Raw genomic sequence first — 18,635 nt, forward strand, 5'->3', positions numbered from 1 at the left:
TCAGTGAATTCCCAATTAAAGCAGACTAATCAATGAATTCCCAATTAAACCAGACCAATCAATTAATTCCCAATTAAAGCAGACGAATCAATGAATTCCCAATTAAACCAGACTAATTATTTCATTCCCAATTAAAGCAGACGAATCTAAGAATTCCCAATTAAACCAGACTAATTATTTCATTCCCAATTAAAGCAGACCAATCATTTCATTCCCAATTAAAGCAGACTAATTATTTCATTCCCAATTAATCCCCTTTTCCAGAACTCACGTTCGGCCGATTCCTTCTGCTCTGCACAGAAAAAGGAAAGGATTGCCAAATTAGCACAATTAATTAATTAATTAATTAATTATTGCCACATTAGCACCTCTCATTAATTAATGAATTAATTATTGCCACAGTAGCACCATGAATGAACAAATGAATGAATGATTGCCACATTAGCACCCCTAATTAATTAATTAATTAATTAATTAATTAATTATTGTCACATTAGCACCCTTAATTAATTAATGAATTAATTATTGCCACATTAGCACCATGAATGAACAAATGAATGAATGATTGCCACATTAGCACCCTTCATTAATTAATTAATTAATTATTGCCACATTAGCACCCTTCATTAATTAATTAATTATTGCCACATTAGCACCCTTCATTAATTAATGAATTAATGAACTAATTGTTGCCCCATTAACACCATGAATGAACGAATGAATGAATGATTGCCACATTAGCGCCATTAATGAATTAATTAATTTCCCCATTAATTATTATTTCCCGCCATTTCCACATTATTCACCATTTTTCCCATTTTCCCCATTTTTCCCATTTTTCCCCCCAGATTTCCCTCCCACCTCCGGGAATTTTTGCCCCCAATTCCCTTTTAATTAAGATTTCTCTGTGATTAATTAAGATTTCTCTGCAATTAATTAAGATTTCTCTGGAATTAATTCATTAATTGGCGCTCACCCAGCAGCTCCTTCAGGCGCCCTGGGGGGAGCGGAGAGAAATTAATGAATTAATTAAAAATTGAAATGTAAACATTACAAATATAAAGGATGAGTGTCAAATTATAAATAGAAAATACAATTTATAATTATAGATATAAAATATTAATATGGATCTTTAGATTATATGAATAAAATAAAAATAAAAATAAAAATAAAATAAAAATAAAAATAAAAATAAAATAAAAATAAAACAAAAATAAAACAAAAATAAAATTAAAATATAAATTAAAATGGAAATATAAATATAAATATAAATATAAATATAAATATAAATATAAATATAAATATAAATATAAATATCAAATATAAATATAACTACAAATATAATTATAACTACAAATATAAATATAATTCGTGATTTACCAATCTCAGCTTCATTTTCCCTTCAGGAATAAAAAGATTCAAACAAATTTATTAAAATTATTTTAAATCCCCTTAAATCGAAACAGTTCTTAAAAAAAAATTGCAAAAATTCCAACGGAATTGGAATTGGCAGTTGGAAATGAAAGAATGAGAAAGAATTGCTAAAAATAATTAAAAATAAAAATATCGTTTTCCTTCTGCTTCCCTCATGCCCCCAAATCCCCAAATCCCTGAAATCCTCAAAAATCCCAAAATCTCAAAATCCCCAAAAATCCCCAAAAATCCCCAAAAATCCCCAAAATCCCCCAAAAATCCCCAAATTCCCCAAATCCCAAAATCCCCGAAATCCTCAAAATCCCCAAATTCCCCAAACTCCCCCAAAAATCCCCAAAAATCCCCCAAAACCCCCAAAATTCTCCAAAATTCCCCAAAAATCCCCAAATTCTCCAAATTCCCCCAAATCCCCAAAAATCCCCAAAATCCCCAAATTCCCCCAAAATCCCAAAATCCCAAAAATCCCAAAAAATCCCCCAAAATCCCCAAAAATCCCCCAAAATCCCCAAAATTCCCCAAATTCCCCCAAAATCCCCAAAATCCTCAAATTCCCCAAAAATCCCCAAAATCCCCAAATCCCCAAAAATCCCCAAATTCCCCCAAAATCCCCAAAATCCCCCAAAATCCCCAAAATCCCCCCAAATTCCCCAATTTCCCGGAGCTGCCCCTGGGCACTCACGGATCCGACTGTCCCGGGCCTCTGCACAAAATTAATATTCATCATTATTAATTATTTTCATTAATCTTAATAACAATGATTATAAATATTATAATTATTTCTAATTATGCCTCATTATTCCCGACCATTCCCAGCTGCTGTTTCTGCTTTTCTGCAAATTCCAGGGTTTCAAATTATTCATTTTTAACTTGAAATATTTTGCATTAATTCCATTTAATTTGAAATATTTTGTGTTTATTCCAGGTTTTCCCAGTATCGTTATTTTAATTTGAAATATTTTGTATTTATTTCAGGTTTTCCCACTATCCTTATTTTAATTTGAATTATTTTGCATTAATTCCATTTAATTTGAAATATTTTGTGTTTATTTCCGGTTTTCCCATTACTGTTATTTTAATTTGAAATATTTTGTATTTATTCCAGGTTTTCCCATTACTGTTATTTTAATTTGAAATATTTTGTATTTATTTTGGGTTTTCCCATTATTAATATTTTAATTTGAAATATTTTGTGTTTGTTTTCCAGTTTTGCAGCTCCAAACCGAAGAAAACCCGAATTCCCCTCCCCAAACATCCCCAAATTTGGTGGAAAACGCCCCAAAAAAAGGGAGAGAAATTCTCACCCAGCTCGGCCTCGTGCTGCTCTGGGGGGAGAAAAGGGAAAATGGGGAAAAATGGGGAAAATGGGGAAAATGGGGAAAATGGGGGAAATAAAGGGGAAAATGGGGGGAAATAGTGGGGAAAATGGGGAAAATAAAGGGAAAAATGGGGAAAGTGGGGAAAATAAAGGAAAAATGGGGGAAAAGGGGAAAATTGGGGGGAAATAATAATGGGAAAAATGGGGAAAAAGGGAAAATGGGGGAAAATGGGGGGGAAAAGGGAAAAAAGGGGGGAAAAGGGAAAAATGGGGAAAATGGGGGAAAATAGTGGGGAAAATGGGGAATTAAAGGGAAAAAATGGGAAAAATGGGGAAAATAAAGGGGAAAATGGGGAAAAATGGGGGAAAAGGGAAAAAGGAATTGCAGAGCCGGGCCGGGGGTGTGGGATGGAATTCCAGGGAATGTTCTGGAACTGGGAACGTTCGGGCACTTACGGAGCTTTTTGGTGAAAACCTCTGGGAACGGGAACAGAGGAAACGGACGGGGGTGAATAAATGGGAATGGAAATAGAAATGGGAATAAAATTAGAAATAAAAAAGGAGATAGAAACAGAAATAGAAATAAAATTAGAAATAGAAAAATAAATCAGAATCAAAATAGAAATAGAAATGGAAATGGAAATGGAAATAAAAATAGAAATAGAAATAAAATTAGAAATAAAAAAGGAGATAGAAATAGAAATAGAAATAACATAGAAATAAAAAATAAATAGAAATAGAAATAGAAATAGAAATAGAAATAGAAATAGAAATAGAAATAGAAATAGAAATAGAAATAGAAATAGAAATAGAAATAAAATAGAGATAGAAAAATAAATACAAATTAAAATAAAAATAGAATTAGAAATTAAATAAAAATAGAAATGGAAATAAAAATAAAAATAAAATAGAAATGGAATGGAAATAAAGATAAAAATAGAAATAAAAATAAAATGAAACAGAAACAGAAACAGAAATAAATTTTAAATCCTGCCAATCCCACACTCCAGCAGAGCCGCCCCGGCCGCGCCCCCGGCGCGTTTTTGCCGTTTTTTGCCATTTTTTGCCATTTTTGCCGTTTTTGCCGTTTTTTTGCCGTTTTTTGCCGTTTTTTGCCGATTTCCCCCCAAACGGGCCCGGCCCGCCCAGCGCTCACCCAGATCCGCCGTCAGCTCCCCTGGGAAAGCAAAAAGGGAATTTCCACCCCAAATCCACTCCCGCCGCCCCGGGCCGGGGCATTGGGGGGTTTGGGGTTTGGGGTGGAAACCCCGAACTGAGCGATTTCACCCAAAACCCCAAACTCACCCCAAACCCCAAACCCCAAACTCACCCCAAACCCAAACCCAAACTCACCCCAAACCCCGAACTGAGCGATTTCACCCAAAACCCCAAACTCACCCCAAACCCAAACCCAAACCCAAACTCACCCCAAACCCCGAACTGAGCGATTTCACCCAAAACCCCAAACTCACCCCAAACCCAAACCCAAACCCAAACCCAAACTCACCCCAAACCCCAAACTCACCCCAAACCCAAACTCACCCCAAACCCCAAACTCACCCCAAACTCACCCCAAACCCCAAACTGAGCCATTTAACCCAAAACCCCAAACTCACCCCAAACCCAAACCCAAACCCAAACCCAAACTCACCCCAAACCCGAACTGAGCGATTTAACCCAAAACCCCAAACTCACCCCAAACCCAAACCCAAACTCACCCCAAACCCAAACCCAAACTCACGGATTTACCCCAAATTTACCAATTCACCCCAAACTCACCAATTTACCTCAAACTCACTGATTGACCCAAACTCACTGATTCACCCCAAACCCACCCAAACCCCAAACTCACCAATTTAACCCAAACCCAAACTCGCAGATTTATCCCAAACCCAAACTCACCCCAAAGCCAAACTCACAGATTTACCCCAAACTCACGGATTCACCCCAAATTTACCAACTGACCCCCAACTCACCAATTGACCCAAACTCACTGATTTAACCCCAAACTCACCGATTCACCCCAAACTCACGGATTTACCCGAACTTATCCCAAACCCAAACTCACCCCAATTCACCCCAAACTCCCCGATTTTCCCAAACTCCCGGATTTTCCCGAACTCACCAATTGACCTCAAACTCACGGATTTACCAAAACTCACCACAATTTACCTCAAACTCCCCAATTTTCCCGAACTCACCCCAAACCCAAACTCCCCGATTCACCCCAAATTCCCCAATTTTCCCAAATTCCCGATTTTCCCGAACTCATCCCAAACCCAAACTCACCCCAATTCACCCCAAACTCCCCGATTTACCCGAACTTCCAGATTTTCCCAAATCCCCGATATTCCCGAACTCACCGATTGACCCCAAACTCACCCCAATTCACCCCAAATCCCCGATTTTCCCGAATCCCGATTTTCCCAAACTCACCGATTGACCCCAAACTCACCCCAATTCCCCAAATCCCCGATTTTCCCAAATCCCCGATTTTCCCAAATCCCCGATTTTCCCGAACTCCCCGATTTTCCTGAACTCACCCCAAACCCAAATCCCGGATTTTCCCGAACTCACCGATTTTCGTGTGCCGCTCCCCTGGCGGGGGAAGGGTCAGCCCGGGTTACTCGGGGTTAATTAACGCAGCGCTAATTAGCGAGGGGGGGGCAGGGCGGGACTCACCGAGCTCCACCGTGAAGATCCCTGCGGGCCGAAAATCCCAAAATCCCCGGAATTCGCCCCAATTCCGGCCCCGGCTCCTCCCTCCCCCCCGTTTGCCCTTTTTTCCATTTTTAAACCTTTTTTTACCTTTTCCCCCTCAAATTCAGGCTCAGCCCCCCCAGCCCCGAATTCCCGGGGGATTTTCCCCCAGATTCAGTGGAATCAGAGGATTCTTTTCCTCAAAATTTGTGAAATTCAGGGTTTTTCCCCCAAAATTCTGTGAAATTCAGGGATTTTCCCCCAAATTCTGTGAAATTCAGGGATTTCCCCCCAAATCTGGGGGAATTCAGGGTTTTTCCCCAAATTCAGTGAAATCAAAAGGTTTTTCCCCAAAATTCTGTGCAATTCAGGGATTTGCCCCCAAATCCAGTGGAATCAGAAGATTTCCCCCAAACTCTCTGGAATTTGAGGATTTCCCCCCAAACTCTGTGAAATTCAGGGATTCCCCCCCCCCCAGTTTGTGGAATTTGAGGATTTTGCCCCAAATCCTCTGGAATTTCAGGATTTTCCCCACAGTCCCCAGAATTTCAGGATTTTGCCCCAAACCCTCTGGAATTTCAGGATTTTCCCCGCAGTCCCCGGAATTTGCGGATTTTGCCCCAAATCCCCTGGCACTCACGGATGGTGGCGTCGCACTTGGCTGAGGGGAAAAGAACCAAAATTTTAAATCCCGTTAATTAAAAAAAATTGAAATTTTACCATTTAAAACTCAAAAGAAAAAAAAGGAAATCAAAACCCAACGAAAATCAGCGATTTTGGCTCTTTTTGCCCCAAACTCACCCAGCTCTGCTCGGAGCTTCCCTAAAAACCGAGAAATCAAGAGAAAAAAAATGGGAATTATGGAACCGAGCAAAAATTAAACGCAAAGATCGACATGACAATAAATTAAATTAAAAATAAAAAATAAATTAAATAAATTAAAAAATTAAAATAAATTAAAATAAATTAAATAAATTAAATAAATTAAATAAATTAAATAAATTAAATAAATTAAATAAAATAAAAAATAAATTAAATAAATTAAAAAATGAAAATTGATTTCTGCCATTAGCATAATCGATTTCCCCGCAATCCGTTCATGAATATTCATGAGAAGGAATCTGTGACATTTTCGGGGTGGCTGTAATTAATTTTAATAATTAATAACGGTCAAAATGTGATTGATGCAGCAGAGGAATCATTTGAAATGTTGTGATTTTAGTGGAGTCAAAACCTATAAAATTTATAAATTGATAAAAATTTTAGAAATGATACAAAAAAAAAGAGGAGGAATCGGGGCCGGGGGCGGCTGCAGGGGGGAAATTCTGGGGAATTTTGGGGAGTTTTGAGGATTTGGGGGAATTCTGGGGAATTCTGGGGAATTTTGGGGAATTTGGGGGAATTCTGGGGAATTTGGGGGAATTCTGGGGAATTTGGGGGAATTTTGGGGGAATTTTGGGGGAATTTTGGGGAATTTTGGGAATTTTGGGGAATTCTGGGGAATTTTGGGGATTTTTGGGAATTTTGGGGAGTTTTGGGGAATTTTGGGGAATTTTGGGGAATTTTGGGGAATTCTGGGGAATTTTGGGGAATTTTGGGGAATTTTGGCACTTACGGAGCCCGGAGTCGCGCTCAGCTGCAGAAGAAAAAATTAAATTAAATAAAATAAAATAAAAATAAAATAAAATAAAATAAAATAAAATAAAATAAAATAAAATAAAATAAAATAAAATATATAAAATAAGACAGTAAAATAAAATTTTAAAATTTTAAAATGCTAAATAAATAAAATAAATAGGCTAAAAATATAAGAAAAATTCAACGAAATAATTAAATAAATTCAATAATTTCATTAATTTCTAACTTTATAAAAGCTCAGCACTAATTAATAATTAATAATTAATAATTAATAATTAATAATTAATAATTAATAATTAATAATTAATAATTAATAATTAATAATTAATAATTAATAATTAATAATTCGGCCATCAATGCCCCAAATGGGGGCCGAGGCCTCCTCACCCAGCAGGGCCGTGAGCCGTCCTGGGGCCGAGGGAGACGGAATTTACCAAACGGAGCCGATTGAGCCCAAAAGCGCGGGGGGAGCGCGAGGGGGGCTCGGGCACTCACGGATCTCAGCGGCGAGCTTGGCTGGGGGAAAAAACGGAATTTTGGGGTTTTGGGGTTTCTCGGTGGGAAATGTAAAAATTTGGGGGAATTTGGGGAAAATTCAGGGGAAATTTGGGGGAAAAATAAGGGAGAAATTGGGGAAAATGGAGGGGAAATTTGGGGGGAATTTGGGGGAAATTTGATTTATTTCCTATTTTTCCCCAGGCCAGGCTGAGGAGCTGCCCCAAACCCGCGGGAATTTCCCCCAAACCCGGGGATTTTACCCCAAACCCGGGAATTTCCCCCAAACCCGGGGGAATTTCCCCAATCCCGGGAATTTTGCCCCAATCCCGGGGAATTTCCCCAATCCCGGCGGTTTTTTCCCCTAACCCGTGAATTTCCCCAATCCCGGTGGTTTTTTCCCGAATTCCGGGAATTTCCCCCAAAGCTGCGGCCCCTCTCTCACTGATTTTCCCCAAACCCGGGAATTTCCCCAATCCCGGTGGTTTTTGCCCGAATTCCCGGGTTTTTCCCCCAAAGCTCTCACTGATTTTGCCCCCAATCCCGGAATTTTCCCGAATCCCCGGGAATTTCCCCCAAAGCTGCGGCCCCCTCTCTCACTGATTTTGCCCCAATCCCGGTGGTTTTTGCCCGAATTCCCGGGTTTTTCCCCCAAAGCTCTCACTGATTTTGCCCAATCCCGGTGGTTTTTGCCCCAATCCGGGATTTTCCCGAATCCCCGGGTTTTTCCCCCAAAGCTGCCCCTCTCTCACTGATTTTCCGCTCGCGCTCCTCTGCGGGCAGGGCAGGAAGGGGAAAAAGCCGAAAAGGAAAATTGGAGGAAATTCCGCAATTCCTGAAGGCCCCGGGACGGGAATCGGGGATTTCCCCCAAAATTGCCCAAAAATCGGGAATTGGGGTCGGACTGACTGAGCTTGGCGCTGGATTCACCTGGAAACGGGAGAGGGAACCAAAATCAGCCTCAATTCACCCAAAATCCCGGGAAATGATAAATATGGAAAAATCCCAAAGTCCCAAAAATCCCAAAATCCTCCCGGCCTCCTTCCCCCCCCTTTGAGGGAATTGTCATTTTTATTTTTATTTTTAATTTTAATTTTAATTTTATTTTTAATTCTTATTTTTATATTTTATTTTTATTTTTACCATTTTAATTTTAAATTTTATTTTTATTTTTAATTCTTATTTTTTATATTTGATTGATTTTTAATTTTATCATTTTAATTTTTATTTTATTTTTAATTTTATTTTTATTTTATTTTTATTTTTATCATTTTAATTTTTATATTTTAATTTTAATTTAATTTCAATTTTAATTTTATTTTTATTTTTATTTTTATTTTTAATTTTAATTTTAATTTTAATTTCAATTTTAATTTTATTTTTTATTTACCATCCCCCTCTACAACCCTAAAAATTGGGTTTATTGAGGAAAAAACAGCCCCGAAATGCACAAAATGGCCTCGTTTTAATTTTAATTAATTTTAATTTTCATTTTAATCTTTTACAGCCATGATTTGCATTTCAGGGCCCAAATTCCCATTTTGGGCCCAAATTTGGGGGGAAAGTTCCCGTTTGGAGACCCAAAGTGCTCCTTGCAGGGAGAAATTGAGAATTTTGGGGCCAAATCTCTCATTTTGGGGCCAAATCTCTCATTTTAACCCAAATCTCTCATTTTGAGCCCAAATCTCTCATTTTGGGGCCAAATCTCTCATTTTAAACCCCAAATCTCTCATTTTTAACCCAAATCTCTCATTTTTAACCCAAATCTCTCATTTTCACCCCAAATCTCTCATTTTTAACCCAAATCTCTCCTTTTGACCCCAAATCCCTCATTTTCATCCCAAATCTCTCATTTTTGAGCCCAAATCCCTCATTTTTAACCCAAATCTCTCATTATGAGCCCAAATCTCTCATTTTTGACCCCAAATCTCTCATTTTTAACCCAAATCTCTCATTTTTAACCCAAATCTCTCATTTTGACCCCAAATCTCTCATTTTTAACCCAAATCTCTCATTTTTAACCCAAATCTCTCATTTTTGATCCAAATCTCTCATTTTCAGCCCAAATCTCTCATTTTGACCCAAATCTCTCATTTTAACCCAAATCTCTCATTTTTAACCCAAATCCCTCATTTTTAACCCAAATCTCTCATTTTTAACCCAAATCCCTCATTTTTAACCCAAATCCCCCCTTTTAACCATTTTAACCCCGGACTCCTCACCCAGGTCCGAGGTCAGCTTGCCTGGAAGGAACAAAAAAAGAGAAAATTCGAATTTTTCGGGGTTTTCGCAGCTCTGGGTCCGTCCCGGGGCCCCAAAATCCCAAAAATCCGCAGGAACGGCCCCAAAAGCGCCCGGGAGCCCAGAATGGGGGGAAAAGGGGGGAATTTGGGGCAGAGGGAGAAGGAAAAATGGAAAAATGGAAAAATGGAACTCACTGATCCTCTGGTCCCGCTCATCTGGGGGGGAGAGACGAGAGCCAGGTGGGAAATGGGGAAAAAAAGGGGAAAAATGGGAAAAATGGGGGAAAAGGGGAAAAATGGGGGGAAAAGGGGAAAATAAAGGGGAAAATGGGAAAAAAATAAAGGGAAATATTGGGGGAAAAAGGGGGGAAATAAAGGGGGAAAAAGTGGGGGAAAATAAAGGGAAAAAAAGGGGAAAATAAAGGGGGAAAATGGGGAAAAAATGGGGAAAAATGGGGAAAAGGAGAAAAAAAAAGGGGAAAATGGGGAAAAATAAAGGGAAATATTGGGGAAAAGTGGGGAAATAGGGAAAAAAGGGGAAAATTAAGGGGGAAAAGAAAGGGGAAAAAGAAAAGGGGGAAATGGGAAAATAATGGGAAAAAGAAAGGCAAATATTGGGGGAAAATGGGAAAAATGAGGGAAAAATGGGGAAAATAATGGGGGAAATATTGGGGGGAAAAGGGGGGGAAAAGGGAAAAATAAAGTGGGGAAAAATGGGGGAAAATAAAGGAGGAAAAGGGGGGAAAGGGAGGAAAAAAAGAGGAAATAAAAGGGGGAAATAAAGGGGAAAATAGAGGAAATAAAAGGGAAAAAAGGGGAGAAAATAAAAGGGAAAAAGGGGGGAAATAAAAGGAAAAAAAGGGGAAATTAAGGGAAAAAAGGGAAGAAAAAAAAGGGGAAAAGGGGGAAAATAAAAGGGGAAAAGGGGGAAATAAAAGGGAAAAAGGGGGGAAAATAAAAAGGAAAAAAAGGGAAAATAAAAGGGAAAAATGGGAAAATAAAAAGGAAAAAATGGGGAAATAAAAGGGAAAAACGTGGAGAAAATGGGAAATAAAGGGGGAAATAAAAGGGGGAAAAAAGAGGAAATAAAAGGGAAAAAAGGGGGGGGGAAATGGGGAAAAAAGGGGGAAAATAAAAGGGAAAAAGGAGGGAAAATGGGAAATAAAGGGGGAAATAAAAGGGAAAAAAAAGGGGGAAAATAAAAGGGAAAAAAGCGGGGAAATAAAGAGAAAAAAGGGAGAAATAAAAGGGAAAAAGGGGGGAAATGGGAATAAAGGGGGAAATAAAAGGGAAAAAGGGGAGAAAATAAAGGTGAAAAAGGGAGAAAATAAAAGGGAATAAAGGGGGAAAATAAAAGGGAAAAAAAGGGGGGAAAATGGGAAATAAAGGGGGAATAAACCGGGGACCAAGGGTGGAATTGGGGGGGGGTTGGTTGAAGATGTTCTGGAACATTCCGGGGCGAAGGAGGGGAATCTCTCACCCAGAGCTGCGTTTTCCCCTGGGAAGAGGAAAAAAGGAGGAAGAGAAGGAATTCAGCAGCCGGCCTGGGGGAGTGAAATCCCTGGAATCGGGACATTCTGGGCTGGAATCCCGGAAATCGTCACAAAGGGGGCGGGGGGGCAGCTGGGGCTCAAAGAAATCCAGTTACACCCCAAAAAAAAATCCATTTACACCCCAAAAATCCATTTACAGCCCCCAAAAAATCAATTTACACCCAAAAAATCAATTTACACCCCAAAAGAAATCAATTTACACCCCAAAAAATCAATTTACAGCCCAAAAAAAATCCATTTACAGCCCAAAAAAATCCATTACAGCCCAAAAAATCCATTACAGCCCAAAAAAATCCATTTACAGCCCAAAAAAATCCATTTACAGCCCAAAAAAATCCATTTACACCCCAAAAAAAATCCATTACACCCCAAAAAATCAATTTACACCCCAAAAACAACCATTTACACCCCCAAAAAATCCATTACACCCAAAAACAATCAATTCCACCCCAAAAAAATCCATTTACACCCCCAAAAAAAATCCACGTGCACCAAAAAAATCAATTTACACCCAAAAAAAAATCATTTACAGCCCAAAAAATCATTCCCTCCCAAATAAATCCATTTCCTCCCCAATAATTCCATTTCCACCCAAAATAATTCCATTTCACCCAAATAAATTAATTCCCCCCCAAATAATTCAATTCCCCCCCAAATAAATCCATTTCCACCCCAATAAATCCATTTCCCCCCAAATAATTCAATTTCCCCTCCAATAAATCAATTTCCCCCCCAAATTATTCCATTTTCCTCCCAAATAATTCATTTCCACCCAAATAATTCCATTTCCACCCCAATATTTCCATTTCCCCCCCAAATAATTCCATTTTTCCACCCCAAATAAATCAATTTCCCCCCAAATTATTCCATTTTCCTCCCAAATAATTCCATTTCCACCCCAAATAAATGCATTTTCTACCCCCAATAATTCAATTTCCCCCCAATTTTTCCCTTTTCCCCCAATTTTTCCCATTTTCCCCCGGAGCAGCTCGGGGCCCACCCGGCTCCATCGCGGCGCCGCTCCCGGCCCCGGCCTGGGGGAGAAAACGGCCGGAATTGGGTCAGGGGGGCTGGGGGAAAATCGGGAATTTGGGGAGGGGGCTCCAGCCCGGGGGGGCCGGGCAGGGATCCCCCAATTCCCACGGGATTCCAAAATCCCATCAAAATCCCACAATCCATCAAAATCCCACAATTCCCACAGGATTCCCAATTTCATCACAATTCCCCAATTTCATCAAATCCCACAATTTCCCCAATTTCCCCTCCATTCCCAAATTTTCTCACAATTCCCCAATTTCCCACAATTCCCCAATTTTTTCCTCCAATTCCCCATTTCCCTCCATTCCCCAATTTCCCCACAATTTCACAATTTTCTCTCAATTTCCCAATTTCCCACAATTTCGCAATTTCCCCACAATTTCCCAATTTTCCCCGCCCTTTCCCAGTTTCCAGGCTGGGAATTGTGAATTGGGGGAATTACCAGGATCACCCCCAAATCCCCGAATAAACACCAAATCAATCCCCAAATAATCCCCAAATAAATTCCCAAAATAAGTTCCCCAAATAAATTCCCAAATCCCCAAATAATTCCCAAATCAATCCCCAAATCAATCCCCAAATAATCCCCAAATCCCCAAATAAATTCCCCAAATAAATCCCAAATAAATTCCCCAAATAAATTCCCAAAATAAATTCCCAAATCCCCAAACCAATCCCCAAAATCAATCCCAAAATCAATCCCCAAAATCAATCCCCAAATAATCCCCAAATCCACCAAAATAAATCCCCAAAATAAATCCCCAAATCATCCCCAAATAATCCCCCTAATCAATCCCAAATAATCCCCAAATAACCCCGAAATAACCCCTAATAAATTCCCAAATCCCCAAACCCCCAAACCCCCAAATAAATCCCCAAATAATCCCCAAATAAATCCCCAAATAAATCCCCAAAATCAATCCCCAAATAATCCCCAAACCCCCAAATAATCCCCAAATAAATCCCCGAAATAAAACCCCCAAACAATCCCCAAATCCCAAATAAACCCCCAAATCCCCAAAAACAATCCCCAAATAAATCCCCAAATAAATCCCCAAAATCAATCCCCAAATAATCCCCAAACCCCCAAATAATCCCCAAATAAATCCCCGAAATAAAACCCCCAAACAATCCCCAAATCCCCAAAAACATCCCCAAATAATCCCCAAACCCCCAAATCCCCAAAACCCCAAACCCCCAAATCCACAAATCCCCAAATCAATCTCCAAAGAAATCCCCAAATGCCAAAATAAATCCCCAAATCAATCCCCAAATAATCCCCAAATAAATCCCCCAATCCCCAAATCAATCCCTAAACCCCCAAACCCCCAAATAAATCCCCAACCCCCCAAATCCCCCAAACCCCAGACCCCCAAATCCACAAATCCCCGAATCAATCCCCGAAACAATCCCCAAAACCCCAAATCAATCCCCAAATCCCAAAATCCCCTAAATCCCCAAATAAAAAAATCCCCAAATAATCCCCAAATAATCCCCAAAACTCCAAATCAATCCCCAAATCAATCCCCAAATCATCCCCAAATCCCCCAAACCCCAAATCCCCAAATAAATCCCCAAATAAATCCCCAAATAAATCCCCAAATCCCAAAACCCTTGAATCCCCAAATAAAAAAATCCCCAAAACAATCCCCAAATCCCCAAATAAATCCCCAAATAATCCCCAAACCCCCAAAAAATCCCCAAATAAATCCACAAATCCCCAAATCATCCCCAAATCCCCCAAACCCCAAATCCCCAAATAAATCCCCAAATCCCAAACCCCAAATCGGGGGTCGCACTCACCGGCCCCGGCTGCTCCCCCAGGCCGGGTTTGGGCTGAATTTGGGGATTTTGGGGTTCTTGGGGCGGGATTGGGGGATTTCGGGGTGGGATTTCGGGGTGGGATTGTGGGATGAGATTTTGGGGGGTAGGGTTTTGGGGTGGGATTTGGGGATTTTGGGGTGGAATTTTGGGGTTTTGGGGGCGGGATTTGGGGGATTTCGGGGTGGGATTTTGGAGTGGGATTTTGGGGTTTTTGGGGGTGGGATTTTGGGGTGGGATTTGGGGTTTTTGGGGTGGATTTTGGGGTGGGATTTGGGTTTTTGGGGTGGAATTTGGGGTTTTTGGGGGTGGGATTTTGGGGTGGGATTTGGGGATAAGGGGGTGGGATAAGGGGATGGGATTTTGGGGTTTTTGGGGTGGATTTTGGGTTTTTTGGGGGGGGATTTGGGGGCGATTTGGGGTTTTTGGGCCGGGGCTCGGGGGCCCGGAGCCTCGGAGGAGCCGCGACAGCTGAGCTGAACTGGGCCCAGTTCCCAAATTTAACTGGGAGGAGGATCCCGAAATGGGCACGGAGGGAACGGGATCCGAAAAGGGATCCTGGAAAGGACCCTAAAAGGGGAAGGGGACCCTAAAAGGGGAATGGGACCCTAAAAGGGATCCTAAATGGGATCTGTAAAGGGACCCTAAAAGGGATCCTAAAAGGGATCCTAAGGGGATCTGAAAAGGGACTCAAAAAGGGGCCCTAAAGGGAACCTGAAAGGGACTTAAAGGGATCCAAAACAGGATCCTAAAAGGGACCCTAAAAGGGACTTAAAAGGGCCCCTAAAAAAGGATCCTAAAGGGACCTGAAAAGGGATCTGAAAAGGGACCCTAAAAAGAGACCCTAAAAGGGGCCCTAAAGGGAACCTGAAAGGGACCTGAAAAGGACCCAAAAAGGGACCCTAAAAGGGGAATGGAACGCTAAAAGGGGGAATAGGACCCTAAAGGGATCTGAAAAGGGACCCAAAAGGGGCCCTAAAGGGAACCTGAAAGGGACCTGAAGGGATCCAAACGGGATCCTAAAAGGGACCCTAAAAGGGGCCTAAAGGGATCCAAAACAGGATCCTAAAGGGACCTAAAAGGGACCTGAAAAGGGACCTGAAAAGGGATCCTAAAGGGACCTAAAAGGGACCTAAAGGGACCCTAAAGGGACTGAAAGGGATCTGAAAAGGGACTCAAAAAGGGGCCCTAAAGGGAACCTGAAAGGGACCCTAAAGGGATCCAAAACGGGATCCAAAACGGGACCCTAAAAGGGACTTAAAAGGCCCCTAAAAAGGATCCTAAAGGGACCTAAAAGGGACCCTAAAAGGGGAATGGGACCCTAAAGGGGAATGGGACCCTAAAAGAGATCCAAAAAGGGATCTGAAAAGGGACACAAAAAGGGACCCTAAATGGGATCCTAAATGGGATCCTAAATGGGATCCTAAGGGGAGCTGAAAGGGACCCAAAAAGGACCTAAAGGGACCTAAGAGGGACCCTAAAAGGACCTGAAAGGGATCTGAAAAGGGACCCAAAAAGGGACCCTAAAGCGGAACCTGAAAGGGACCCTATAAAGGATCCTAAAGGGACCTGAAAGGGATCTGAAAAGGGACCCTAAAAGGGACCCAAAAAGGGATCCTAAATGGATCCTGAAAAGGATCCTAAGGGGACCTAAAAGGGACCTAAAAGGGGAATGGGACCCTAAAAGGGATCCTAAATGGGATCCTAAAGGGACCTAAAAGGGACCCTAAAGGGATCCTAAAAGATCCTAAAAGGGATCCGGGCCAGCAGCAGGGCAGGGGACACTGGGGGGGACACTGGGGGGACACTGGGGGGCACTGGGGGGCACTGGGGGGACACTGGGGGGCACTGGGGGGACACTGGGGGGCACTGGGGGACACTGGGGGGGGCACTGGGGGGACACTGGGGGGACACTGGGGGGACACTGGGGGGACACTGGGGGGGCACTGGGGGGACTGGGGGGCACTGGGGGGACACTGGGGGGACACTGGGGGGGCACTGGGGGGGCACTGGGGGGACACTGGGGGGGCACTGGGGGGACTGGGGGGCACTGGGGGGCACTGGGGGGACACTGGGGGGACACTGGGGGGACACTGGGGGGGCACTGGGGGGACTGGGGGGCACTGGGGGGGCACTGGGGGGACACTGGGGGGACACTGGGGGGACACTGCGGGGGACTGGGGGGCACTGGGGCGGCACTGGGGGGACACTGGGGGGACACTGGGGAGGCACTGGGGGGGGCACTGGGGGACACTGGGGGGCACTGGGGGGCACTGGGGGACACTGGGGGGCACTGGGGGGCACTGGGGGGGCACTGGGGGACACTGGGGGACACTGGGGGGACACTGGGGGGACACTGGGGGGACACTGGGGGACACTGGGGGGACACTGGGGGGGACACTGGGGGGCACTGGGGGACACTGGGGGACACTGGGGGGCACTGGGGAGGGCACTGGGGGGCACTGGGGGACACTGGGGGACACTGGGGGACACTGGGGGAACACTGGGGGGACACTGGGGGGCACTGGGGGACACTGGGGGACACTGGGGGGCACTGGGGGGCACTGGGGGGCACTGGGGGACACTGGGGGACACTGGGGGACACTGGGGCATGGCTGCCGCAAAGGCTGCCGGATATACGGGGCATTATTGCCGCAAAGCATTTTGGGATTTACAGGGGCAATGCTGCCGCACAGAATGCTGGGATATACCGGGGCATTTCGGCCGCAAAGCATGTTGGGATTTACCGGGGCATTTAGCCCCGCAAAGCATTCTGGGATATACCGGGGCATGGCTGCAGCAAAAGGCTGCCGGGATATACAGGGGCACTGCTGCCACAAAAGCATGCTGGGATATAGCGGGGCATTTCTGCCGCAAGGGGTGCTGGGATACACCGTGGCATTGCTGCCGCAAGGCGTGCCGGGATATAGCGGGACATGGCTGCCGAAAGGGCTGCCGGGATATACCGGGCCGTTACGGCCTGCGGGAGGACACGGCAGCCCGGTGTGAACGCGGAGGGGACCCGCGCTCTCCGGGGCTCTCCTCATCCCCCCCGTCCCCTCCGTGCCGTCCCTGTTTCCCGTGCGCGCCGCCATCTTCGAGGCGCAAAGGGTGCTGGGATACACCGGGGCTACATTGCCGCAAGGGCTGCCGGGATATACCGGGGCATTACTGCCGCAAGGGGTGCCGGGATATAGCGGGGCATTACTGCCGCAAAGGCTGCCGGGATATAAGGGGGCATTGCTGCCGCAAAGGCTGCCGGGATATACCGGGGCATTTCCTGCCGCAAAGGCTGCCGGGATTTACCGGGGCATTTCCTTTCGCAAGGGCTGCCGGGATATAGCGGGGCATTGCTGCCGCAAGGACTGCCGGGATATACCGAGGCATTTCCTGCCGCAATGGCTGCCGGGATATAGCAGGGCATTACTGCCGCAAAGGCTGCCGGGATATTTCGAGGCGCGCCACTCGCAAAGGCTGCCGGGATTTACCGGGGCGTTACGGCCTCAGGACGCCCCCAGAGTGCCCGAAGCCCCCCCGGGACCCCCCAGACCCGCTCCAAGCCCCCCCGGGACCCCCCAGACCCGCTCCAAGCCCCCCCGGGACCCCCCAGACCCGCCCCAAGCCCCCCCGGGACCCCCCAGACCCGCTCCGAGCCCCGCGGCTCCGGCATCGGACCCGAGACCCCCGCGGTCCCCCGGCCGGAAAAGCTCCGCCCATGGCGGGGGCACCGGGGAGCTCTGCAGAGGGTCCCGAGGGCGGCGGCTGTGGCGGGGAGTGGCCACGGGGCGGCGCTACAGCAGCACCGGAGCGGTTTTGGGGGAACACGGCGGAATGTGGGCGGGAAAAGGGCAGGAAGGGGCGGGGCATGGGAGCGGGGGGAGGACACGGCAGCCCGGTGTGAACGCGGAGGAGACCCGCGCTCTCCGGGGCTCTCCTCATCACCCCCGTCCCCTCCGTGCCGTTCGTGTTTCCCGTGCGCGCCGCCCCGCGCATCTCCTCAGACGGGCGCCGCCATCTTCGAGGCGCAAAGGGTGCCGGGATACACCGGGGCGAAATTGCCGCAAGGGCTGCCGGGATATAGTGGGGCATTGTTGCCGCAAGGGCTGCCGGGATATAGCGGGGCATTGTTGCCGCAAGGGCTGCCGGGATATAGCGGGGCATTTCCTGCCGCAAGGGCTGCCGGGATATAGCGGGGCATTACTGCCGCAAGGGCTGCCGGGATACACCGGGGCATTTCAGCCGCAAGGGCTGCCGGGATACACCGGGGCATTTCTGCCGCAAGGGCTGCCGGGATATAGCGGGGCATTGCTGCCGCAAGGGCTGCCGGGATACACCGGGGCATTTCAGCCGCAAGGGCTGCCGGGATATACCGGGGCATTGCTGCCGCAAGGGCTGCCG

The 18,635-nt window shown here is 44.8% G+C and overlaps 1 protein-coding gene across 1 annotated transcript; it reads right to left on the reverse strand.

The window, feature by feature from the left end:
- Positions 1–271: 271 nt before the first annotated feature.
- On the reverse strand, positions 272–17,332 carry LOC311165779 (uncharacterized protein; the record flags this gene model as incomplete). Its single annotated transcript, XM_084227281.1, has 21 exons — positions 272–292; positions 977–997; positions 1,381–1,400; positions 2,113–2,134; positions 2,736–2,756; positions 3,206–3,226; positions 3,906–3,926; positions 5,327–5,347; positions 5,432–5,452; positions 6,090–6,110; positions 6,251–6,271; positions 7,065–7,085; positions 7,475–7,495; positions 7,583–7,603; positions 8,335–8,355; positions 8,492–8,512; positions 9,805–9,825; positions 10,021–10,041; positions 11,306–11,323; positions 12,379–12,412; positions 17,204–17,332. Coding segments are annotated over 21 exons (559 nt in total), but the record flags the coding sequence as incomplete, so codon positions are not given.
- Positions 17,333–18,635: the final 1,303 nt, after the last annotated feature.

The sequence above is a fragment of the Fringilla coelebs genome, assembly GCF_963513975.1.
Source record: "Fringilla coelebs genome assembly, contig: SCAFFOLD_124, whole genome shotgun sequence".
NCBI classification, from domain to species: Eukaryota; Metazoa; Chordata; class Aves; order Passeriformes; family Fringillidae; genus Fringilla; species Fringilla coelebs.